This window comes from Mesoplodon densirostris, chromosome 14, assembly GCF_025265405.1.
Source record: "Mesoplodon densirostris isolate mMesDen1 chromosome 14, mMesDen1 primary haplotype, whole genome shotgun sequence".
NCBI lineage: Eukaryota > Metazoa > Chordata > Mammalia > Artiodactyla > Ziphiidae > Mesoplodon > Mesoplodon densirostris.
The window spans coordinates 89,090,419-89,116,239 of NC_082674.1; the positions used below are offsets into that span (position 1 = coordinate 89,090,419).

Sequence of the window (25,821 nt, forward strand, 5' to 3'; positions counted from 1 at the left end):
GCACCTTTTAAAAATGAGGGTTTAGACATTTCTCCAAAGAAGATATACAGACTGCCAACAAACACATGAAAGAATGCTCAACATCATTAATCATTAGAGAAATGCAAATCAAAACTACAATGAGATATCATCTCACACCAGTCAGAATGGCCATCATCAAAAAATCTAGAAACAATAAATGCTGGAGAGGGTGTGGAGAAAAGGGAACCCTCTTGCACTGCTGGTGGGAATGTGAATTGGTACAGCCACTATGGAGAACAGTATGGAGGTTCCTTAAAAAACTACAAATAGAACTACCATATGACCCAGCAATCCCACTACTGGGCATATACCCTGAGAAAACCATAATTCAAAAAGAGTCACGTACCAAAATGTTCATTGCAGCTCTATTTACAATAGCCCAGAGATGGAAACAACCTAAGTGTCCATCATCCGATGAATGGATAAAGAAGATGTGGCACATATATACAATGGAATATTACTCAGCCATAAAAAGAAATGAAATTGAGTTATTTGTAATGAGGTGGATAGATCTAGAGTCTGTCATACAGAGTGAAGTAAGTCAGAAAGAGAAAGACAAATACCGTATGCTAACACATATATATGGAATTTAAGAAAAAAATGTCATGAAGAACCTAGGGGTAAAACAGGAATAAAGACAGAGACCTACTTGAGAATGGACTTGAGGATATGGGGAGGGGGAAGGGTAAGCTGTGACAAGGCCAGAGAGAGGCATGGACATATATACACTACCAAACGTAAGGTAGATAGCTAGTGGGAAGCAGCCGCATAGCACAGGGAGATCAGCTCGGTGCTTTGTGACCACCTGGAGGGGTGGGATAGGGAGGGTGGGAGGGAGGGAGATGCATGAGGGAAGGGATGTGGGAACAGATGTATATGTATAACTGATACACTTTGTTATACAGCAGAAACTAATAAAAAATAAAATAAAATAAAAATGAGGGTTCAAAATATAGATGAAGAGTTTTAGAAACTCATGTTTCTTACAAACTTGAGTGCAGGGACCAAAACTGGTATTCCAAAGGATAGATATTTTTTAAGAAAATAGTGTTGGGGAAATGCACTATTTCAAAAATTACACTTAGAGGAGAAGTCTGGGCAGCAGACAAAGGCAGAAATCTAATTGTTTGTTGGACTCAGCACATTTATCTCTGCTCTGAAATCAAATGTGATTGTCCCTTAATACTGGGGTTGAACTTGCAGCTCGGGTTGCCTTGGACAATCTCCAGGTGCCCTGTTGTCTTGGCTTCATTATCAGCAGTGCCCTCTTCCATTCTCAAAAGGGATGCAGTCTGGGCAGTAAGTTATATGGTTACTCTGCTCAAGATTTTTAAATGAGTGATCCCATGGACTGACCAACTCTGAGTGAGGTGCTATGAAATAGAAAGTAAGGATTTCCAGGCAGGGGTGGCTGGAGGCTGAGGAACAATGAAGCTCTGGAGGGGCTGAGACTCTCACCCGGACAAGAAAGGAAGGGACACGTGTTACATGATGAGAGGAGTTGTGGTGAGGTTGAAGGTCAGGTGCTGTGTGGAGTTGAGAGGACAGTGGTGGGGGTCAGAGCAGGATGTTTGAACTTAATATTTCAGACATGGAGTAGCGCAGGGTAATGGCATGGTCTGAGTTATGACCACAGGAGCAGGTAGGAGAAATGGAACCTCATTGCATTTGGGGATAGGAATTGGGCAACTAACAAGAGACATGGAAGCAGGACTGGCTACTCTATACCTTTTTGCTCCTATTGAATTATGAATCGTTTTACTATATTACCTTTTCAAAAATACATAAATAAAATTAAAATATAAAGGAATCCAGGCTTCTAGGTCAACAGTGGAATCATTTTATCAAGTTTTTAAAGCCCCACCAGTAAAACAATTTGCCTTTAAACATTTGAAAAGATGCTCAACCTTACTCACTTAAAAAAAAGAAAAATAGGCAAATTAGAGCCACAATGAAACATCATTTTTCACCTTCAGATTGGCAAATATCAAAAGGTTTCACAACAGCAAGAGTGGAAAGAAATGGGTCCTCGTCCACACAGCAGTTGGACAGATGGCAGATGGGTACAGGCTCTACGGCACCACTTCGGCAATATGCATCAAACCTGAAAATGCACATACCTTTGGGTAGCAGCTATTCCTGTGTAGAAAGTTATCTTACATATACACTCCGACCTGTGGACAAAGACACATATGTGGTTTGAGGCAGTTACTCACCTTCCTGTACTTATGTCAGAGGGTTATCAGGGGAATTAAATGATATAACGCATGGAAAGGATGTTAAAGAGAGCCTGGCACATAGTAAGTGCTCAGTAAATGCCGGCTGTTATTATTACAGCATTGTTCATGACAGCAAAACATTGGAAACAACATGACTGTCTATCAATAGGGGACTGATAAAATAAGTTTTGTCTTACATTGAAAAATCACAAAGATTTTAAATACAATGAGGATATTCTTTAAACAGTGCTATGGAATGATCTTTTAGAAATGTTGTTAAATGGAAAAAAAACAAAGTGTAGAGGAATGCTTGTGGTTTGTCCCCATTTGTGTGTGGGGTGTGCCTATAGGTGCACAGTCTCTCCAGGGATGAAGTCACAAGAAACTGGTAACAGTGATGATTCCTGGGAGGGAAAGTGAGAGGCAGGAGCTCAAGGGCTACTGTACAACCTCTTGTACCTTTTATATTGTCCATCATAGGGATGTATTCTCTAGTCAAAAACAATTAAACAAATTGGGGTATATGTCCAAAAAGTTGAAAGTAGGGACTCAAATAGATACTTGTATGCCATTGTTTGTAGCAGCATTATTCACAGTAACCAAAAGGTGGAGACAACCCAAATGTTTATTGATAGGTGAATGTATAAACAAAGTGTGGCTTATCCATACAATGGAATACTATTCAGCCTTAAAAAGGAAGGAGAGTCTGACACATGCTGAAACATGGATGAAACTTGAAGACATTAAGTTAAGTGAAATAAGCCAGTCACAAAAGGACAAATACTTGTATGATTCCACTTATATGAGATACCTAGAATAGCCAAATTCATAGAAACAGAAAGCAGAATAGTGATTACCTGAGGCTAGAAGGAAGGAGAAATGGGGAGTTAGTGTTTAATGGGCACCGAGTTTCTGCCGGAGATGATGAGAAAGTTCTGGAGATGGATGGTGGTAATGATTGTGCAACAAAGTGGATTTACTTAGGGCTTCCCTGGTGGCACAGTGGTTGAGAGTCTGCCTGCCGATGCAGGGGACACGGGTTCGTGCCCCGGTCCGGGAAGATCCCACATGCCGCGGAGCGGCTGGGCCTGTGAGCCATGGCCGCTGAGCCTGCACGTCTGGAGCCTGTGCTCCGCAACGGGAGAGGCCACAACAGTGAGAGGCCCGCGTAACGCAAAAAAAAAAAAAAAAAAAAAGAGTGAATTTACTTAATGCCACTGAATTGTACACTCAAAAATGGTTAAAATGGTAAAGTTTATATTATGTACATTTTATCACAAAAAAACAATTAAATAATTTTAATAATAAAAATAGTCATTTTAAAAATTTTGATCGGAGTTATGTTAAATGCAGAGATTAATTATGAGGAGCTGTATCGAATGAGCCACAACAAAGAAGGGTCCTATCGAAAAAAGGACTCGGTCTCCAAATCCTGGCATTTTTCCATGCCAGTTTCTCCTGTTCTGCTGACTGGCTCTTGGGGGATACATGGTACAGAGCAGAGGTGACAGGCTGAGCCAGGACCATGGGAGGAGGGCACTTTCATCCAAGACAGGGAAGAAAATGGAAGGGAAGAGGTGGCGGGTGGGGCAGCAGTAGAGGAGATTCCTGCCAGGCCACAGAGACTTTCTCCATGAGGAATGTTGGGGGTAGATTTTGAGGGGGCTGGGAAAGCTTGGTCTTTGAGGGGAATCACAAAGGGGCCAGACCAGTGATGTGTAAAAGAACCACCACTTCCCTCTGAGGAGCCTGGTGAGGCTGGAGATCACACATGTGTAGAGAGAATTTCCTCTCCTCTCGCCTCTTCTCCTCCCCCAGGCAACAACACTGAAGGGGTTGCAGACCCCGGTAGCTAAATAAGTGAGGAAGAGCAGAGACTCCCCATCCAGACCACCGACTACCATAGGCTTCCCTTCCTCAACAACACCAAGCTGGGACTGGGAAGAGGCCTCAGGTTTAAGCTGAAACTGAAGTTTGGGGTATTATTGGGGTGGACGTTATCATGACTGAAATAAGACTGAGACCAAGGGTGACCAAAACAATCATGTGACTTGTCTAACTTTCATCCAGTGGCAGAGCAAGATCTAGACCTACAGAATGAATTTTAAAAAGCAACAAGAGGGGCTTCCCTGGTGGCACAGGGGTTGAGAATCCGCCTGTCAATGCAGGGGACACGGGTTCGATCCCTGGTCTGAGAAGATCCCACATGCCACAGAACAATTAAGCCCGTGCGTCACAACTACTGAGCCCACGTGCCGCAACTCCTGAAACCCGCGTGCCTAGAGTCCGTGCTCCACAACGAGAGAAGCTTCCGCAATGAGAAGCCCGCGCACTGCAACGAAGAGTAGCCCCCTCTCGCTGTAACTAGAGAAAGCCCACGTGCTGCAATGAAGACCTAACACAGCCAAAAATTAATTAATTAAAAAAAAAAAAGCAACAAGAGGCAGAAATCAGGTTACTTTCTGACTTTATCTGATGTGATGAGTCATGCTTATTCAATGGAATAGTTACACAGTATTATTTTCAGTTGTTAATTGAAATGCATGTATCTTGCATCTCCCCCTAGATTGTAAGTTCCCTGAAGGCAGGTTCCATGTGCTATTTATCCTCATACTGCCCCCACAGCCTAGCAAAGTGCCTTGTATGTACACAGTGGGCACTGAAATGGCTGCTGACCAAGAGGGCTTACCCCATGGGAAGCAGCACCGGGCCATTAGTGTGCTTATACAGTACCTAGTGCAGAGCAGGTGAGCAACAAGGCCTGGTTGAATTGAAATGACTCTTCCTAAAAAGAGGGCTTGTGTTCTAGGAAGTCTGATATAAAATGATGCTGCTCTCACACCAGTCAGAATGGCCATCATCAAAAAATCTACAAACAATAAATGCTGGAGAGAGTGTGGAGAAAAGGGAACACTCTTGCACTGCTGGTGGGAATGTCAATTGGTACAGCCACTATGGAGAACAGTATGGAGGTTCCTTAAAAAACTAAAAATAGAACGACCATATGACCCAGCAATCCCACTACTGGGCATATACCCTGAGAAAACCATAATTCAAAAAGAGTCACGTACCAAAATGTTCATTGCAGCTCTATTTACAATAGCCAGGACATGGAAGCAACCTAAGTGTCCATCAACAGATGAATGGATAAAGAAGATGTGCTACATATATACAATGGAATATTACTCAGCCATAAAAAGAAGCAAAATTGAGTTATTTGTAGTGAGGTGGATGGACCTAGTGTCTGTCATAAAGAGTGAAGTAAGTCAGAAAGAGAAAGACAAATACCGTATGCTAACACATATATATGGAATCTAAAAAAATGGTCATGAAGAACCTAGGGGCAAGATGGGACTAAAGATGCAGACCTACTAGAGAATGGACTTGAGGATATGGGGAGGGGGAAGGGTAAGCTGGGACAAAGTGAGAGAGTGGCATGGACATATATACACTACCAAACGTAAAATAGATAGCTAGTGGGAAGCAGCCGCATAGCACAGGGAGATCAGCTCGGCGCTTTGTGACCACCTAGAGGGGTGGGATAGGGAGGGTGGGAGGGTGGGAGACGCAAGAGGGAAGAGATATGGGAACATATGTATATGTATAACTGATTCACTTTGTTATACAGCAGAAACTAACACACCATTGTGAAGCAACTATACTCCAATAAAGATGTTAAAAAAATAAAATAAAATAAAATGATGTTACAGGTTGCCCAGACTTAAGGTAAAAGAGGCAGAGATGAGGGCTTCCCTGGTGGCGCAGTGGTTGAGAGTCCACCTGCCGATGCAGGGGACATGGGTTCGTGCCCCAGTCCGGGAGGATCCCACATGCCACGAAGCGGCTGTGCCCGTGAGCCATGGCCGCTGAGCCTGCGTGTCCGGAGCCTGTGCTCCTCAACGGGAGAGGCCACAACAGTGAGAGGCCCGCATACAGCAAAAAAAAAATAGGCAGAGATGAAGGAGGTGTGGATGGTCATTTTCTATTTCTCCGTTAGGGCTGTTCTTGTACTGGATTAAGGAGAGGAAGGCTAAAACACAAGAGGAGGGTGAGTCAGACCTAGTTTACAACCTGTTATACCAGAAGTGAGTATTGCAGTGCCTTATTAGGCCTCAAACCAAGCTGAATTCATTTTTTATTAAGAGAATCTTAAAGGGCTCCTGTCTTCAAGGTTATATAAAATCATCCCAATCATGTACTTTTGAGATCATAAATCAATAGAAGCACAGAGACCAATTCTTTAGATAGGGAAGTATATCTCAAGTAGCTCAAGGAGCAATCTTTTCTACAATGAAGGTTGAGAAAAGGAAACCCAAGACCAGTTGATTCTGGTTTGGGGAGTGATAACATTGGAGAACACAGTCTACTGTGTGATCCTTGCCATGACATCACTCATGCTGAAGTTAACTCCTTTTCTGGCATGGCCTCCACCCTTGTTGGGAGGTAAAAGGGATGTTTGAGTGGCTCCATTACTAAGTTTAAGTACTTGATAACTGCCTCTCTGGGAAAATGAACTTGGCTGAAAGGAGAGTGGGCAAGCATTCAGTCAAGCAATAAACCACTTACTGAATGCCTGCAATTGATGGGGAAAGATGTCTCTCCTTAGACTGGTCCATCCAAAATAAGTTTGGGGGTGAGAGGGAGAAAGACCATAGTTGGTGGGTCTTTAGGGAACCCCTGAGGTAATCCCACAGGTCATGAGCTTACAGCTCAGTTCCAAATTCCAGGATGTCTGCTTAGAGAGACAGTAAAACACACTTTCTCAGGGACAAAAGCCCACAGAGCCAAGGGCTCTGGGTTTGAGTCAGAATTTCATCAAGGGCTGGGTGACACTTTCTTTAGAAAGCCATCTGATCTCCAGGGGTCCTGATACACAAGAACTATGCAGCCTGCTCCATCTAGGGAGACAGATGTGGACTCGCCCCCCCACCAACCTCTCATGCATCCCTCCCTCTTACTCCCTCAAGAGCCCCAGAAGCGGGTCCTTCATAAAAGGGCCCCTCCCTCAGGCCTGAAAGCTTAGCTGAAGTGGGGATTTTTGTACAAGTCCCACGTTTCCTGGATTTTTAGGAGCCTCCAAAAAGATGCTATAAATAATCATTACTGAACTGGAAGAAGCGTGAAGTTGGCACAGGACCAACCTCTGTGACTTCCATGGCTGAAAAGCATGGATTTAAGAGGGGTAGTTAGGCCTCCATGCAGAGAATATAACTATTCTCAGCCCCTCACTATAGAAGTCTGACGCTGCACAGATGCACACACGCATGCATGATCCCTTCTCTGAAGGCAGAGATGGGAGCACAGAAAAGCAACACTACTATAGGACAAACTGGTTATTCTCTTACTTGTCCGTTACCGTGTTGTAATAGTTATAGATTAATTTAAACAATTAGATTGTCTCTTATCTTTGCTCTCTAAGTCTTGCACAGACCTTTAGCAAAAAGCAATAATGTTCTCACATGACCCTCGGTGGGCTGGGGATTCCTACCTATACTACTCAGTTCTCTCACTCACATCCCCAAACCAAAACATACAACCAAGCGGTAACTCCATATATTTAAAATTCACTCTACTCACCCCCAGTGCAGCGGCCTGTTGCTCCTGGGTCCTTGAATCCAATCTCTTTAAGGTGGGCCTTGCCTTTGGAACCCACCCGTCACTTCTTTTTCCACCTCTGCTATTAAGATAGCGCCTCCACTATTGCTTCACCAACCATCTATTTTAGAATCAAAAGGTCTTTGTCTATTCATAGACACTGTAAAAGTAACATTCATTTTATGTTTTTTCATCTACTATCTGTGTCTTCCACGATTCTCATTGGCTTATCTAATCAGCATGTCCTAGGGAGGCTTATTATTTGCTGGTTTAGCTTGTCCAAGCACAACAGGGCCAGCCGAGGCATTTACTCAAGGAGAATCAGCTTCTTAAAATAGGCGATCCTCGGGAAGGATGTCAGACCTTTTGCCTCTTCTCTCCAGAAGCCTGAGACTAAGGAGAATGTTCCACATCCCACTGCCGCTCCAGCTCTGCAAACCCCAATTCCTGGCTTTTCAGAGAAGGATACAGAAAAGGAAAACCAAAGAACAAACCAAACCCTGCAAGAAAAATGTTGCATACTTTCTGATTTTTCTAGGTTTTATGCTGATTTTTGCCCTCATTTTATTACTTCCTTCTTCATAAGTAGGAAACATAAGATGAGGGAGCAATAAGTGGAAAATAGGAAGTTTGGAGAGAGGAGAGAAAGGAGAGACAGTGAATGGGAAGTGAAAAGAAAAGAAGCAAGTGGGAGTGGGAGGCCAGACACCAGTGCAGGGAGGAGGCAGGAAGCATGCTGGGAAGTCTCTGGCAGTTTCGGCATCTCCAGGAACCAAGCACTGGGCTTGGTACTACACATACCTTCCTTTATTTAACTTCCTCAATGGTTCTGCCAGGACAGCATTTTCATCCCCAACCTTGTAGACATAGAAACTCAGGTTCAGAGAATACAATACTTGCCCATGGACTCATAGAAATAGGAGGAAGAGGAGGGGCTGGAAGCTCCATTGAAAAATGAACCCCACTCCTCTATTCCACAGGCCCTTCTGTGGATTTTCTGTGTCTTCAGACCTGTATTTCAGGGTTTACTTCCCTTTCACGTAGGAAATTTATCTCCTGGTTTAAAGTCTTACTTTATTCCTAGATCATGTGGAGTTTTCCCTCAATGGAAAAGCCACACTCTTGGACATAGTCCTGCCTGCAGGAGACAGTGGAAAATGATCTGGAGACCATGGCTGAGCCATCGCATTACCTGTACATCCTAGTTCTCTTCACAATCCAAGGAATGAAAGACTAGCAAGACTACAATGCCCAACTCATCCCAGTTTGCCTGAGACTTTCCTGGTTTAAGCACTGAAAAGTCCAGTGACCAAGGAAACCCCTCAGGCTCAGGCAGACCAGGACAGCCTAAGCCAGAAGACATACAGACTTTTGCCTCAGGGAGTTTGCAGCAGGCCAGAGATTAGACAAATTCACAAGCAGAAGAGTGTGAGGCCCCTAAAGAAGCACAAAGGGAGGAAGGCATTCAGTAAAAGCGAAACTACGTGTGTTTGGAGAATTAATTCGTTCCACAAATGGTCATTTCTTGCCTTCTAAGAGCATTTGAGGCAGAGGCAAGAAGCCACATAAATGAAGAACTGAGAGGTGGAAGAACACAGTATTTCCTGGGAACATGGACGTGGTTTCCCTGGCACAGGGCAAATTTGGGGAGAAAAAGGTTTGGGCCTGTAAGATAGGCTGCGTCATTCTAGAGAGAGGAATAAACATCAGCAAATGTGTCTAACTCAAAGGAATGTGGAATGGGACTTTGTACAAGAATGGAGAAATTAGCATCAGAGTAGACTGTAGCACAGGTGGGAAGACCAATGGGGACATTACTGTCAAGCATTCAAGTGAAAACCTTTGGTTTCTATGCACCCAGGTTTTGTCTAAACCACTTGGACATTTACTTCAGATTATTTTTGCTTCTAATTTTTGTTTTTGTTTTTGACTTCATAGAGGTATTTGAGGGTGAGCTTTATCCTGGATTGGGGAGGGAACAAGAAGATATGGGATAGGTAGCTTTCCCTCCAGGGTGCACGAAGGGAACAGGTTTGCAGGCTGAGGATCCTTCCTGATGGAGGACATAGGAAGGGAACTGCCCTGGCAGCAAAGTGCTTTCCTCCTCGTGTCCAGTGTCCACTGAGAGATGGCTGGAGCACTGCCTGTGCCTCTGTCCAGCCCTAACGCAACTGCATTTTTTTGTGAATTGACATTCATATCCATGTTTATATTGGTGTATTTCCCTTTCCTTATTTATTTATAGGAATTCTTTACCATATATTGTAAATATTTTTCTGTTTGTCATTTGTCATTCATTCTTGTTTATGGTCTTTTTCTTCTTTTCCTTACAGAAGTGTTTAGTTCATGTGTGTGTGTGTGTGTGTGTGTGTGAATTTTAAGGAAGTCAAATTTATCCATATTTTTCTTTAAGGTTTCTAGGTTTGTTGTCAATCTCAGAAATGCTTTAACTATCCCCAAGTTTATGTACACCTATATTTTCTTCTAGTTCTTTTCTGGTTTTGTTTTTTCTGGACTTTAATTTGGTATATGCTATAAGATAAGGATTTAACTTTATTATTTTTCCCAAGTGTTACATCACCATTTGTCAAACTTTGTACCCTGTACCCACTGGTTCAAAATACTACCTTTCTCACACACTAAATGTTTCTGTGTGTTGAGTCTGTGCTCATCCAACCATCCTGAGAGCATGTTCTATACTCGGTCTCCTTTTGCTACTACCTACTCTCCTTTCAAGCCACTGTGTTCTGACTGCTGTCCCCATGGTGCCACAAACATTTCTCTAGCAAAGCTCATCATCAGACTCCTAATTGCAAAAGTCTGTGGATGCTTTTCAGGTCTTTTCTTGATGGATCTCTCTGTACATTTGACATTGTTTTTTGAATTGACAGGCAATTCTTTCCTTCTTGAAGTCCCTTCTTTTGGGGTGATTTTGTTTGCCTGTTTGTTTTGATAAATTTGGGGGACTTCTTGGTCATTGGGTATGTGCATCTTCATCTTTGCTAAATAACACCACAGTGTTTTCCAGAGGCGTTGTAGCAGTGTGCCATAGTCTAATTAGATTAAAGACAAAGTTGGTAGATCTGGGACACTCTGGGTCTCTGCCCCCTGGCATTTGCTCAGTTCCCCTCTTTTATCTTCTCCCCACAGATTTTCTCCTCTCTCCTGTGAGCTTGCATCCTGCTGCTGGCCTAAGCCAGCTCCATCACCATCACCACTCTCCGCCGAAACACAAACCAGTTGAGAGCTTTAAAGACTCATCTTCCTAAAACCTCATTTTTGTATTTTGTTCCCTGTTCCAAAATCAATAGTGGATTCACAGGAGAGTCAAATAAAGTCTGAACGCCTTGGATTGGCACCCAAAGCCCTCCCCTGCCTGGCTTCCTCATTTTTTCCAAGACTTATCTCCCCTCACTCCCAAAGGGGGTGCACTTGAATCCAACCAAGGGAACTCACCCTGCTGGTGAGGGTGTAAACCAATACAGGCACTCTGCAAAAACAATGCGGCAATGTTTAATAAAGATGAAAATACACATACTGAATGACCAAGCAATTTCACTTGAGTATGTGTGTACCAGGGCACATGAACAAGGATGTTTACGTAGCATTGTTTGTAGGTGCTCAAACATGGAGGCAACCCAAATGCCTATCAAGAGTAGAATGCGTAAGTATGTTCCAGTCTCAGCACCCTTCTTCACTCTGTCCCCCCACTGACCCTAGGTCAGTGGGTATGTTTCTTTTTCAGACGTATCTTCATGTAAAACAGGAGCCCAACTACCTACTTCCAAAATAGAAAGTTAGGATATTTTTCCACTGAAAACTGAATTTCCAATATCATTGTATTAATATGTAGGAAAATTCTCTTTAACAAGCTGTGGTCATGTTTTATCACTCTGTTAACCTAAGTGCTCCTTTTCTTTTTAAATTAACTTTAGGGCTTCCCTGGTGGCGCAGTGGTTAAGAATCCGCCTGCCAATGCAAGGGACATGGATTCGAGCCCTGGTCTGGGAAGATCCCACATGTTGCGAAGCAACTCAGCCCGTGCACCACAACTACTGAGCCTGCGCTCTAGAGCCTGTGAGCCACAACTACTGAGCCCGTGCACCACAACTACTGAAGCCCGCATTCCTAGAGCTCATGCTCCTCAACAAGGGAAGCCACCACAATGAGAAGCCCACGCACCGCAACAAAGAATAGCCCCCAATTGCCCCAACTAGAGAAAGCCCGCGCGCAGTAACGAAGACTCAACACAGCCAAAAATAAAATAGATTAAAAATAATAATAATAATAAATTAACTTTTAAAAATGTATACACGTTAAATGGAGAATAATCTATAAAAGTATTGAATCATGTACACTTGAAACTAATATTGTAAATGGACTATACTTCAATAATAAGTAAATAAAATAGCATATGTTAGAAATAATAAAATAAAATAATATTTATATAGAGTAAAATCCATTCTCCTTTGGGGTTCAAGTCTATGAGTGTTTAATGCATACAGCTTATCCTTTGTTTTTGTTTTTTTTTACAAAGGAGTATCAAGATGGGTTTAAAGTAATTTTTCTTAGATACTGTTCACTGGGGCTTTGGAAAACAAAGTTTGACTTCACAACTTAGTAGGCAGGTTGAGTTCATTAAAGTGCAGTTCCACCTATTGGTCCTTCCTCAACTGTTTAAGTAGGTACTGATTGCCTGCCAGGATGGCCAGTCCTGGGCTGACCCTTTCCACTAAGATCAGAAGGATCGCTCCTGACAAAACAGGACTGGCTTTTACTCTGTATAGGAAATTGACAAGCTGTTGCTGCAGATGAAGGATCCAGCCAAGGATCTTTCAAAACCAGGTGCCCCTGGCTGCCAAGTACAAAGGTGACCTAAAACTCCAGAGGAGGGTCTGCCATATCTGAGCTACCTTGTTTTCTAGAAAGTGTCAAGATTTGATGGCATAAGCATTGAGGGAGAGTGAATACTTGTCCCCTCACTTCTCCAAGAAAGACAGGGAACATTAAACCAGTAATCATATAGTTTTCAAAGTACATTAAATCAGCTAAATTAACTGTTTAACCATAACCCCACCATTCCATTCCATTTGCTCTGACATTATGCAAAAATTAAAAAAAATCAAAATTGTCATTGTTAGAAAAACAGCCTAGAAATACTTACCTAGTGGTAGACCAGCCACTACCTTGCCCACCCCTTTCACCCCTTCCCACTCCTTTCTACTTCAGTGGGTGACTTCACAAAAATGGGATGCTAGGCCTCACTAAGATGGTGACCTTGACGGCCAGCCTTTCTGGGTAGGTGGGATTTAGCATCTCCGACAAGTCTCCAGGTGATGCTAATGTTGGTCAGGGGATCATACTTGGAGAATCACTGCTCTAAATCTAACTAATAATTTATAGGAAATATGAAAGGTAGAGGAACCTATTAACACCATGAGGATGCATTAAAAACACAGAGTCAGAGAAATTGTTCCTTCAACAAATAAATTATAAGGAAAAAGCAAGCAAAAAAGAATCTAGGGATTAAAGGAAACAATAGGCATGGAGAGCAGGGCCAAGACAGTGGCCCAAAGTACAAGCCTGTTCTGCGCATGAAGCTGGATGTCAATGTCTACCAGATTCTGCCCCAGGCCTCCAATGGTGGCTACAGGCTGGAATTCAGGTCAGTCTGCTTAGACTGTTCACTTTAAAAGGAAAGACTGCCTATATCAACTCGAGTATAAAATATCAGGGGAACTCTTTGCTCAGGCACCAGTAGAACAATATCCTGGCTGAGGAGACAGCAACAGATTCCAGGTTCTATTTTGCAATCTAGCTCCAGGATGACACTGTACATAGTGCTTTCATTGGCATTTGCTTCATAGATCAGGGTGATGTCTTTGACTTTAATATCCCTTTGCAAAAATCACTTCAGGTGGGTAAAGCAGGTATCTGAGATATCCTAAGAATCTCAGGAAATGGCTGCTCATCCCAAGTTGAATCTGGGCTTCAAGGTAGGACAGATGATCAAGTTAAATAATGGGAACATTATGACCAAAAGATGACGTTTCCCGGCACTACAGAGATTGGAGGCCTAAGTTTACTCCCAACTCCACCTAGAAGCAAAGTCACTATTCTCCCTCCATCCTCCAAGACTGACATCAGCAATCATGTCGCCCCACCACCATCCAAATCCAACCATGGAAGCAGTGATGCAGATTTCCCTTTAGGGTTGGATTCTCCTGCTGCTGTCGTGACACCAGCTCCAGTCACTGAGGAATGACTTGGGGAGACCTTGGCACTGCACCCAGCTCTGTTCCAAACCTGGCACCCCAGCCATCCAACTGAATCCAAGTCTGAAATAGCACTGGCAGGACATCAAGGACATACTTGAAGAATAAAAATGTCCTTGAGAAGATAGGGAAGAAAACCCCACCTTTGAGGAAGAAAATGAAGAAAGAGGAGGAGGTGCAGAAGGTAGACCTGGTAAAAGAAACTTTTTTCTAAAGAATTACAAGAATGATGTATGGGTTTGGGGATGATTGGAATCCTTATACTAAGCCAGTGGATATGCCTGAAGACTTTGTCATAGAGTTCATCGCTGAAATGAGTCAAGGGAACATCAATTGGAAGACAAGGTCAAGTACAAATTGAAGATATCTTTTTAAAAAATATTTATTTATTTATTTAGGCTGCTCTGGGTCTTAGTTGAGGCATGTGGGATCTTCGTTGCCACGTGTGGGATCTTTAGTTGTGGCCTGCAGACTCTTAGTTGCAGCACGTGGACTCTTAGTTGCGGCACGCATGCGGGATCTAGTTCCCTGATCAGGGATTGAATCCGGGCCCCCTGCATTGGGAGCAGCGGAGTCTTACCCACTGGACCACGAGGGAAGTCCCAGATATCTTCTTCATTTGAGAGGATCCCAGGAAGTTTGCTGAGGTTAAAGTCTTGCTTATTATGAATGAAGAACTGAAGCTGCTTTTATAATTTTAAATTTCTGAAGATTCATTATTTTCTGGGGCAACCATAAATAGTAACAATATTTTCTACAGTAAGGTCCTGATACCTAACCATGTAAATAAAAGATAAAGGAACACAAGATTTTCATGTCTTTGATTTTAGAGTGATATTTGAGATTTTAATTGCCTGCCTTTATAATACCATACTCAAATTACTTATTGGGTTTTAATGACCACACAAAGGCTAAAGTATCTTGCAAACCATGTAGCTCCTTCTGACTTTTGATTATCTGAATTAAGTATTACGTGTCTTTGTGCCATTGTAAGCTATGCTATAACTATTTAATATGTGAAATATAAATGTCACCTTGGACCCTATGATAAGTGAAAATGTGTTTCATGTATTCTCATTTCTAGACAACAGAAATCTAACAGATTATTAAGGATAGTGAATTAACTTGTGTTTCTCTTTTGTAAGAATGTTTATCTGTCTCAAAAGATAACTTGTTTTAATATTTTCTTCAGATAGCGAGTGATTTTTTTTTTTTTTTTTTTTTTTTTTTTGAGAAACTAAGTTTCACGTGAATGCCTCAGGGTTGGAAGGCTTCTTTTAGTTTAAAAGCTTTGGGGCTTATACATACTATTTGTCAAGTTGGAGGAGAACCCATTTTCCCAGATCAGATTAAAGCTTCTAAAATAGATGCTTTCAGTAGTAGCTGGAATGGCATTGCTTAAAAAGCTGACAGCCCAATAAGCATTTGGCATAGTGTTTTATTAATATTTGTTAGCATTTGTTCATTGTGGAAAAGTGTCCTTGACTAAAATCAAATATAGCTATAGAAATCACTTGCTCAACTTACTGCCGTTCAGGATACATAGATTTTGAAATTGCATTTAAAGGGATCAATGAATGTTATTATTTGTGAAACTGAACATTTTGTGTGCTGCTTATAAATATTATCTATCAATCAGTACTTGGGGAAGTTCTACTTTCTTAACCTATTAATACCAGGAATAAAATATGAAAAATTAAACAGAAAACAAATTCTCCTGGGGGCACAAATCTTTGAGAAGTTGGAAATACCTCCCTCCCTCAGAACTAAAATTACTGGGCAATCTTTTTCTTAGCCTCCCCATTTCACGGGGAAGCTGGTTTATGCCCTTCCCTTTGTTGTTGTGCAGCCAAGATTAACAAGATGGGAATAGTGGGTCATACCACACTCATGGCTGACTCTGAAGGGCTCAGCAAGCCAGGGAGAAATGACCTCTAACGTCTGTAAAATTCACCTTTCAACTTATTTCAGAGTCATCTCATGACCCTCATGTGCCTCTTTGTAAAGTCCTATTTAGCAATTTCAGGGGACAAAGAAATCTTGTCACTTCCTTCTCCACTAAGCCAATTCTCTGAAAAGGGATAGACTGGCCTCAGTGTTTATAAATCCAGAATTTTGACAGGGATAGGGATGGAGAAAGTCATCTTTTCTGGTCACTGTGCTATACTCTTCCTCACTGCATCCAGTGCTGACTGCAGCTCCATCACTCTCTTGCACGTTTACATGTCTCTTCCTATGATAAAAGGGTTGTCTGTGGCACCTCCACTATTCCGTTTGTTGAAAAGTGCAACATCTTTGGCCAGTTTGGTGTGGCTTGAATGAAGGAAGTTCAAAGGGCTGTTCTAAGTTACATTCTATGGAAGTGTTTATTTTCTTATAGCTCCACCCAGTTGCTGCATTTGAAGAAAAGCTTTACTTGGTATTTGCCCCATATTTAAAGTCAAAGGGTTTAGAATTTTGAACCTGACCTGTGGAGCAGAGGTTGAAAGCACGTAACGCTTGTTCAATACACACGTTCCCTTACTGCCTGGGTATCTATCTGACCCCTTTCCATAAACATTTTTTCAATCCTTTCAAATCTTCAGTAAAAATTTGTTACATCTACCATCATTTGTAAAGTTGGAGAGTCACTGCTTCAGCTATTTGAAAGACTTCCCAAAGTGAAGGGTTTGATACCCATCACCTAGAGTATCTCAGAAGCAAATTGCTCTCCCATCACTTTCTTTTCCCACTGCCCAGCCTTTCCATATACAATGCTGGGAGGAGAATGCTCCTTCTTGGGTGATGGGCACTATATATTTGGTATATTAATGGGTAATCGGAGGCAAAAGCAAGAGGATATAATTTCTTTCCTCAACACCAATTTGGATGCTGTTATGGACTGAATGTCTGTGTCCCCCAAAATTCATATGTTGAAATCTAATCCCCAATGTGATGTATTTTTCCAAGTAAAAGCTTTGGGAGGCAATTAGGTCAGAAAGGTGGAGCCCGCACGAATGGGATTAATATCCTCGTAATAGGCCAGAGAACTAGCTTATTCTCTTTCTGCCATGTGAGGATATGAAGAAGTCAGCTGCCTGCAACCAAAAGGGCACTCTCTCCAGAAGCTGACCGTGCTGACACCCTGATCTCAGACTTCCAGCCTCCAGAACTGAGAAATCAATTTTGGTTGTTGATAAGTGACCCAGTTTATGGTATTTTGTTATAGCAGCCCAAGCTAAGACAGATGCTTACATTCTGAATGAAGGAAATCCTTATATTTAGTTTCAAAATATATTCTCTCTCCTTGACTTCCATCTTTTATCTCCTAACGACTCTGGGTCCATTTTTTTTTTCATTGTACTCCCCCTCTGGCAAATCTATTCTTGCAGAGCCATGGCAGGACATCTTTAAATTCGTGTTTTACAAAGAAACACTAAAAGGAAAATCTCTACAATCACTAGTGACTACGTACTGGGAACCCCGGTTCTCAATCTTCCTCCACGCTGTGTTCTTTGTATTCTCAGGATAACATAAGCTATATTTGAATTGCTGACACACTGAAAATGAAGTTTAAGATATATGCATATAAAGTATATGTTGTTATCAGCTTAGTGTAGTCATCTCCACTTTTAGGGCTGGGTATGGGAGTAATGTTGCTCCCATAAAATAAAATACAGGATACCCAGCTAAATTTAGATTTCAGGTAAACACAGAATTAAAAAAAAAAAAAGTATATGTTGTATTGGTGCACTAATGGTAATTCAGAATATGGAACTCAACAGACAACTATTTGTAGTATATATCTTTTTCTTGAACCTTACCCGAATACACATACTATAATACAAAACATTTATAAGACAATCAGGGAAATTTGAACACGGGATATTTGATGAATTTTTTTTTAGGTGCAATAATGGTATTGTAGTTTTCTTAAGTGCTCTTTTAGGGCTACTAAAATACTTTTGGATGAAATGATGTCTGGGACTTGCTTCAAAATAATCTGGGGGTAGAGGAGAGTGAAGAAGAGCTACACAGAGGAAACAAGGCGGATCATGAAACAATGAATATGGGCACATGGAGATTCATTACACTCCACTCTCTTCATTTGTATGTTAAAATTTCCCACAATAAGTAACAAAACACACGGTGACAGACACATATTTACTCTGACGCCAGTTATTTGAGCGAGATGAGTCCAGGTCTCACCCCCGAACTCCCCAGCCTTCTGGAGAGAAATGGAGGTCAAACATCCCAGGCTACCCCCTGAGTACCTCAGCAACAGAGGCTGTCTGTCCCTGGGAGCAGCACTGCCTGTTTCCGTTGTCACATGTGGTAGAGATGAAGGAAGCCTGGGTGAATGGACATGCTTCTCGACATACATAGAGGAGGAGAGGGCTACATGGAGTTTAACAGCCACAGGGAGGCAGGAGAGGCTGCTCACCCTCAGATTCCAAGTTCTCTAGGTGTTCTGGGCCTCCCTGACAGGGTTCAAGGTACTTAGTGCTATGAAGCTTCCCCAGTTGGGCACGTGGAGCTGTAGAGAACACAGGCTCCTGGTTCACTTTCAGCTCCAAGGCTGAGTAGGGCAGAATTGGCTCTGGGGCCTTGCACATTTCCTGGGATTAGCCAGCAGAGACTCGGGTCTCTGTATTGCACCCACTCCTCTTCCCACTCCGCGACAGCACAGAAAATGGGAACCACGAAGGTAAATTCAAACTGGGGTGAGGTAGGAGTGCCACGAACATTTGACTCCTCCCCAGCCTTGGCCTGCTAACAGTAGGAGGAAACAGTGCCTGGATGGTAGAAAAATAGGATGGTAACCACCCATGAAAACAAGCCAAAAACTGGGGCACTGAGGACTGCCTGTCCTTTGGAGCCAAAGTATGATTTGTGTCCCCAGTGTACGTCTTGGGAATGTGGCTGCTTGCATTTTATTTCCTTTTCATTTGTTCAATATCCTCCTCCCCCAGTATCATTTCTTATTGAGTACCTGTGTCAAACATGCTTTCTCATTTAACCTTTCCCTGAAGATTACCTGAGGAAAAAGTACCACCTGAGGAAGGTGCTATTAGCCTCATATTATAGACACAGAAACTGAGGTTGAGAAGTTAAGCCACTTCCCTTAAGTTCATACAGCTTATAAGTGTAAGAGCTGGGATATAAGCCTCATACTTACTTCACAAAGTTGTCTCCAGGTTGGGGAAGGTGATGTTGACCCTGGAAATCTGCCCAAGAACCCCCAAAAGAGAGGGGCTCATAGGAGACAAAATTGAGACTGTGTTCTTGTATCACAGCTGGCAGTTCTGGGTGTAGATGGATCAAAGGAGACTGTTCCCACGCTATGCACCATCCTTGGTACACATAGTGCCTCACTAGGCCTCCCTCCCCACCACATCCTGTCCGTTTCCAGGAATCTCCTGGGCTCCACGAGCAGCTCCCATCATCATCTACAGGCAATGAGGTCTGCGTCCGCCATCTGCCATTCCCTGGCCACCCAGCTTCCACCACTGACTATCGGGGAACAGTGGTGCACACGTGCTGCCCTCTCCCGCTTCTCGCCACCACGACCCAGTTTCTTTTCCCTCTATTCCACCAGCAGAGGGAGCTCTGACCAGCTCGGCAGGCATCTCAGAATCCTGCCACTTTCTTTCTGAACTCAAGCCCCTTTGACCACTGAGCAATACAAGGCACTCTCGACTACCTCCCCCACCTCTCTCTCCTCCTCGGCCCTGTGGCCCCTCCTCCGGGGGTCTCTGCCGGGCTCTCCTGTGGGTCCTTCGCCTCTCAGAACCGCCCAGGGCTCCGCCCTCCTCCTGCCCTACACCCTCTCCTCAGGTGACCTGCGGCCGCACCCGATTCCCAGGCCTCCAGCCGCTTACTCTGTCCTGACCAAGTCCTACAGGCCAGTGCCCGTCTGTGCACCTCACCCTTCAGGACTTGTATGATGTGCCAAGCTGCAGGGTGTGGCATCTGGCTTTTCTGGTGGCCAACTAACACAGTCCCAGCAAGTGAAGCGGAGCAACACGCAACAGGGCACACTTGGAGCAACAAAGGACAGCAGACGGGAGAGAGGGGAGGTGAATCTGCCGTCTCCATCCCCCCAGCAACCCAAACTAGCATTTCTGTAGACTCTATCCAGAGACGTCTCACGTGGACAAGTGGCCGGTGGTGTATTTGTGAAGCAGTGGCCCACGCATGAAAACAAACCTTGTGTTTTCTTCTCTTTTCCTGCCTAGCTTTCCTCACCCTCACTGCTTGGGGATTGTATCTACCAATAAAGCACCAGCACTGCAGCCGTGCCTCGGGTTCAGTTTTCTAAGTAACCTGAATTAAGACAATACACCGCATCCCAGTCGTGTCTTCAACCACCACTGACACACTCCCAACTCATTCCCCGAAGTTGATCTCTAATCCAGACTTCTCTGCTGAGCTGTATACCCGGTTGGTTCCAACTGCCAATGGACACCTCCACTTGGACATTCTCACAGGCACTTCCAACTCATTTCTAAAATGAAACTCATAGTGCTGCTCCCCAAACGTGTGCCCTTCTCCTGTGTTTTGGGGGAGGCAGAGCTGAAAGACATCTTAAAGGAACTCTCAGTCTGGCTACAGAAGGAGACAGATGGGTGAACTCACAGTTACAATGGAAAGAGACACTTACTGGTATAAAGCGATGCCACAAGGGCATGTACTGAAGAAGAGAAGAAAGGCTGCTGTGGGCTAGGCTTGCATGCGTTCTCTCATTTAGCCTTTACCACAGCCCCGTAAGGTATCATTATGCCTATTTTGCAGTTGAGAAAGCAGACCAGAAATTAGAAACCTCGCCAAGGTCACAAAGCAACTAAATCCAAGCACACCTGAAAAAAAAAAAGGTTCATACTCTTTGCTGCTCCAGAAGAGGATTGGAGATTTCCAAAGGTAGCGGTGCCAGAACAGTCTTAATAAATGAACAGGCTGTCGGCTAAGATGGGGTGGGGTGGGGTGGGGGCAGAGACGTAGAAAGGAAGGAAGGAGGTAACTGGAATTCTTGGCAGTGGGAAGAGGCCTGAGCAATCACATGGTGGCAAAGAAACTGCAGGGGTTCACTAAGCCACTAAGACCATAAGGCACAAGAGAGGCTGGAGAGGTGGGCAGGATCCAAATCATGGATGGCCTCATGCACCATTCTAGTGAATTTCAATTTTAAATTCTAGACACTTGGAGGAACCATTTCAGGATTTTGTTTAAATTCTACTTGAAAGAACCATTTCAGAATTTAAACAGAGAATGACACAGCCCAGTGTGCATTTTGGAAAGGTCTCTCAGGCATCCATGAGAATTGGGTGAGAGAGGCAACAGAGGTAGGATGACCATTTCAACGACTGCTGAAATACCCAGAGCAAGAAATTATACACAAAGTTAGCAGTGGAGGGAGTGGAAAAAAGTGAACAGGTGTGACAGACGGTAATGAAGGAAAAACTGAACAAGACTGGGTAACTAAATTAGCTAAGGAGAGTGGAGAAGCCATCAGATACCCTGGTTTGTGGCTTGTCATATACAGGACGTGGAAAAGATGCTTTCCGTTTTAGACATGCTGACTTTGAGATAGATAACAACGGGCAATTGAATAAATAAGTATGGTATTCGGAAAGCGGTAATGGTGAGAAACCACTACCAAGGCAAGAACAGAACAAGAAAGCCCTGTCCTCTTCTCGTTCCCCCGGGAGTTGCCCAGTCTCGGCCCTTGGTACCTTAACCACCAATGGGAAGGGAGGTCAGCAGCTTAGGCAGAAAGGACAGGAACACAATCCAATCCCAGGGAAAGAACAGTGTGGTCTGTAACTTCGCCAGCCCTAGAGGCCAATTTGGAGAGGTGAGGTAAAGACTGTCTGATATCAAGACACAGCCACCCTCCTCAACCAATTCTGGAAGAATTAAGCCCTAATACCCTAAGGTATCCCTTAGGTATATAAAGACTTGTATCCTATGCATCTAGAATGGTATCAGCTATGTGTAATCCTTGAGAGTACGGAGGAAAGTCACACAAATCCTTTTCTCTTGGAACCCCAGTTGAAAAAGGCTAAGGTGCAGAACAGGTATCAAAACACCACAATCCACTGACCTTCCCAGAGGGTGCACCAGTTGGGAATGCGCCCAGCGCTAACGTGTGCCCTGGGCTCCCAACCTGGAACCTCCTTGTCCTGTTTGCTCCTTTCCCACAAGCAGAGGACCTGACCTAGCTGGAGCTGCTCCCAAGCACTAGGGGTCTCTCCCTCCAATTGGATCAGAGACCTCTGGCAGCCTGCATAGGATTTCCCCAAGGAGGGAATAAAAGAGAGTATCAAGGGAATTCCCTGGCAGTCCAGTGGTTAGGATGCCACACTTCCACTGCAGGGGGCGCGGGTAAAAAAAAAAAAAAAAAAAGAGAGAGAGAGAGACACAGTATCAAGGAGTCAGCCAACTGAACTAAACAGGGGCTAAGCTCTAAAATGCCAGGGCACTGCTCATTGGCCTAACGGGCCCCAAATCTAGAAGTGATTTCAGTAGGGGTGGGCCAAGGCCCAGAAATGTGCAAATTTTTTTCAAAGGAGCTCCCCAGGTGATACTAATTTGTAGTGGGACTTGGGAGCAGCTTTTGCAACTTCTATCCTTTCTTACCGGTCTGTTGCTTTGGTCTTCCCTTGCTTAGTAAATGTTCCCTCTGAGAGGCCCCAGATCTTATGGGGAGACTGTGCCAGTGCATCAGAAAGTTGTCTGGGGTGATGATCATACCATTAGCCCAGCTCCAAACGCTGGCCTGAAGAGCAGTGGAAGATCCAGAAAGCAGAGGCAGGCCTGCTGGCAGAGACTACATACTCCTGGCCTCCTAATTCCATCAATGAACTCAGGAGCTGAGCCCGTGGTCTAGCCCTTTTCCCCTTGCTTCGAGAAACTTACTGCACACAAATTTGAGGAACACGGCATTCTACTGGTCACTACAGAGGGAGACCTTCAAATATGACCCAGCCAAAGCCTCCTCAGCATCCCTTCTCCACTCCTGCTCTGAGCCAAATGGCCCAAGTCCCACTCCCAACACCACACAGAGAACACTGAAGCAGAAGTGACTTTAATCAAGGGGTGAAGTCCTCAGTCAGGGAGACCTCACTTGACCTTTGGTGGTGGGGTCTCAGCCTACCTACCCACCACGGCCCCTGAGGCTCCTCAGGAAGGAGGGAGCAATTGAACAGCAAGTTCCAGCAGAGGTCAGGGAATGGAAATAGGGGAACCAGGTCAAGGGGCAGGGGCAGGGCACCGACAGGTGGGAGTGAAGCTGAAAGGGGCAGGAACAGCTTTACACAGGCGGCTCTACCTGGGGGCTACCCGGCGGCTATGCACCAGGCAGAGTGGCACCAGGAGGGCTGAGTGTAGAAGACAGCGAGGGAAGGAACATTTAGGAGATGAGGCGACCATGGAGCTGGTGCAGCTGCTCCTGGGTGAGCACCAGCCGGTGTCGCTGTCCAAGGCCAGCAGCACACGAGAAGGTCACTTTGCCCATGTATACAGTGTCGTCCTGCTGCTCCTCCTTGGCCTGGGAGTTGGGAAGGGGAAGAGGCCTCCGGGTCAGGGACCCACTTGAGCTGTGCGCCACAGACAGGGTCCCCGAGCACCGAGACCCTGGGTGGCTGAGGCTTTGAGGCCGCTAGGCTGTAATGACCACATTTTCCAAATCAGAATTGAGGTGTACAGCCTGACGAGGGAGTTTTGAGCCCCTTCTGACGTCAAAAGTCAAAGAAGATGTTTAACTGCTGAAATACTGGAATTTCAGGAAGCAATGCAAGCACTCTTAAGATACTTGCAAGTAAGACTTGGCCAGATTTCTCAGGATGTTCAGTTGTTGGACCTGAGACCCTAGAAGCCTCTTCAAATTCTGGAGGAGAGGGGAAGGACCCACCTGAGCCCTCCATACTGCCCATCGCCCTCCCCCGCTCCCTCTTACCCTGAGGAAGGCTGATGAAGGGAAGGTGGCAAAGTCAGTGGGGACCGTGGCTCCAGGGCGCTGAGACACAGTCTCCTTAAGGACCTCATCCTGGCAGAGGGGAAAAGGATTCATTTAGGGGATGCCCACAGGCTAGCCCAGTACCTCCCTGGTTCCACAGGAAGGACACTAACACCACAGAAGCAGAGACCAACACTCTTTATCTAATGCTTCTGCTCTCAGCTCCAATCCCATCCCTACCCAACAGCCTTACTTTACAGATACTCACCCTTTTAAGGCTCAACTCAGATTCTAGGGCTTCTAGGAAGCCATTTCCAACCATTCTACTCTGCAGTGATATCAGCTCTGACAGAAGCTGTGCCTGAAACCACACAGTCTAAAGAGGATCCTAGCTCAACCCATTCTGTTGCTAAGAATCTGTTTTCTGTTGATGAGAATCTGTTTGGGAATGAGGGCAGGCTCCCAAGGCAGGAATCCCGCCTCCCGTTCCCTCTCCTCCCCAGTGTGTCACCTAGCACAGGGCTGGGCCCCCAGGAACGCTGGGAGTCCTTGTGGAAATGACCATGCTAGGGGCTCCACCACGGAATGCTCTGAAGTGGGCACTGTCGGGTGAGAAAGGGCAGGGTCTAAACTAACCTTGAGCTTCTCGATGGTGTCGCTTAGGGACTTGAGCTGAGCCACTTGCTCCAGGAGCTGGGCCGATGGGCTCTTGGCAGCTGTGGGGAGAGAAGGCTAGTGAGGCCCACCAAGGCCCAGGCAGGCAGGTGTACTGGATTAAGGGTCATTAGTGCAGATACTGGACCGGCTCATGGAGTAGACATGTAAGAGATTAGGTGAATCAAGCAAATTAAACACTGAGGCCAAAGTGCAGTGCTAGGAAGAGCCTCTCGGGCGTGGGAATTGCCTGGGGCACGGGGAAGGGGTGTGTTTTTCATCTCAGGATTTGTCTGGTCCGTACCAGGGCTGGTGCGGGTGATGTCCACGACGTGGGTGTGTGCGCTCAGCTGATTCAACGTCTCCAGCAGCTGGTTAGTCTTACGATACAGCACCCCGGCAGCTAGGTCACTGCCAGGGCCCTCACGGGGTAGGAGAGCGAGCTTTGCCACGTGCAGAGGGGGCAGGGCTGCTAAGGATGCCTTCATCTGGGCTCCCTGCGGGGAAGGGGGAGGAGGGGTCGTGGTAACCAGTGAGAGAAGGCCCTGCCATGTGTCATCAACGAGGCAGTGACACCCCACCTCTACCCATCCTCCCTGCGCCCTCCTCACCTTGAGGAGGCTGTTCTCATGCTGGAGCTGGGAGATGTGCAGCCTCATGGCAGAGATCTGCTGAAGCAGCAGTGGTGAGTCCTTCACCAGCCCGGGGCCTGGCACAGATCCCGGAGCCTGCCCAGGGGCACCTCCTGTGGGCACCATAACAAATGTCACGAGCCCCAGGTGCAGGAGGCAGACGATGGGCTCCACCCCTACTCATCCCCTTTCCTTATCCCCTCCTACCTCCAGTCTTGCTTGCTCCCAAGGGGGTAGTCTCACCCTGCTCCCCCAGCCCCGATTCCCACCAGCCCTGTTAACCCCCCACCAGGATGGGTCTCTACCTCGCTGCTGTTCTTCTGTGCTCAGGATAGCCCATGGGGGAGCAGGAAAAGAGGAGAGAGGAATTAGATGATCTGGGAGTGACGGGGACATGCCACAGGAATCCTGGGCATGCAGGAAGACTGCTTTCCTAATCACCAGACCTTCTCTAACAAGACCCTGCCGCTACTTTTGGGGAAAGAGCA

General features: G+C 45.0%; 1 protein-coding gene and 1 pseudogene across 12 annotated transcripts in view; one reads left to right on the plus strand and one right to left on the minus strand.

The window, feature by feature from the left end:
- The first annotated feature begins 3,580 nt into the window (after window positions 1–3,580).
- Window positions 3,581–14,177, plus strand: LOC132501446 (adaptin ear-binding coat-associated protein 1-like; annotated as a pseudogene).
- Window positions 14,178–23,161: 8,984 nt separating this feature from the next.
- DCTN1 (dynactin subunit 1) overlaps window positions 23,162–25,821 on the minus strand; it is a 30,311-nt gene continuing 27,651 nt past the window's right edge. For 8 of the 12 annotated variants that reach the window (XM_060116632.1, XM_060116631.1, XM_060116633.1 and 5 more), the window contains 6 exons: window positions 25,639–25,653; window positions 25,313–25,446; window positions 25,006–25,198; window positions 24,684–24,763; window positions 24,048–24,137; window positions 23,162–23,639 (listed from right to left, as the gene is read on the minus strand). In XM_060116632.1, coding sequence (XP_059972615.1) covers window positions 23,502–23,639; window positions 24,048–24,137; window positions 24,684–24,763; window positions 25,006–25,198; window positions 25,313–25,446; window positions 25,639–25,653 — 650 coding nt within the window. In that variant the 3' untranslated portion in view covers window positions 23,162–23,501. The remainder of the gene's footprint in view (window positions 23,640–24,047; window positions 24,138–24,683; window positions 24,764–25,005; window positions 25,199–25,312; window positions 25,447–25,638; window positions 25,654–25,821) is intronic. The other 4 variants (XM_060116629.1, XM_060116630.1, XM_060116626.1 and 1 more) reach the window with 1 other exon arrangement.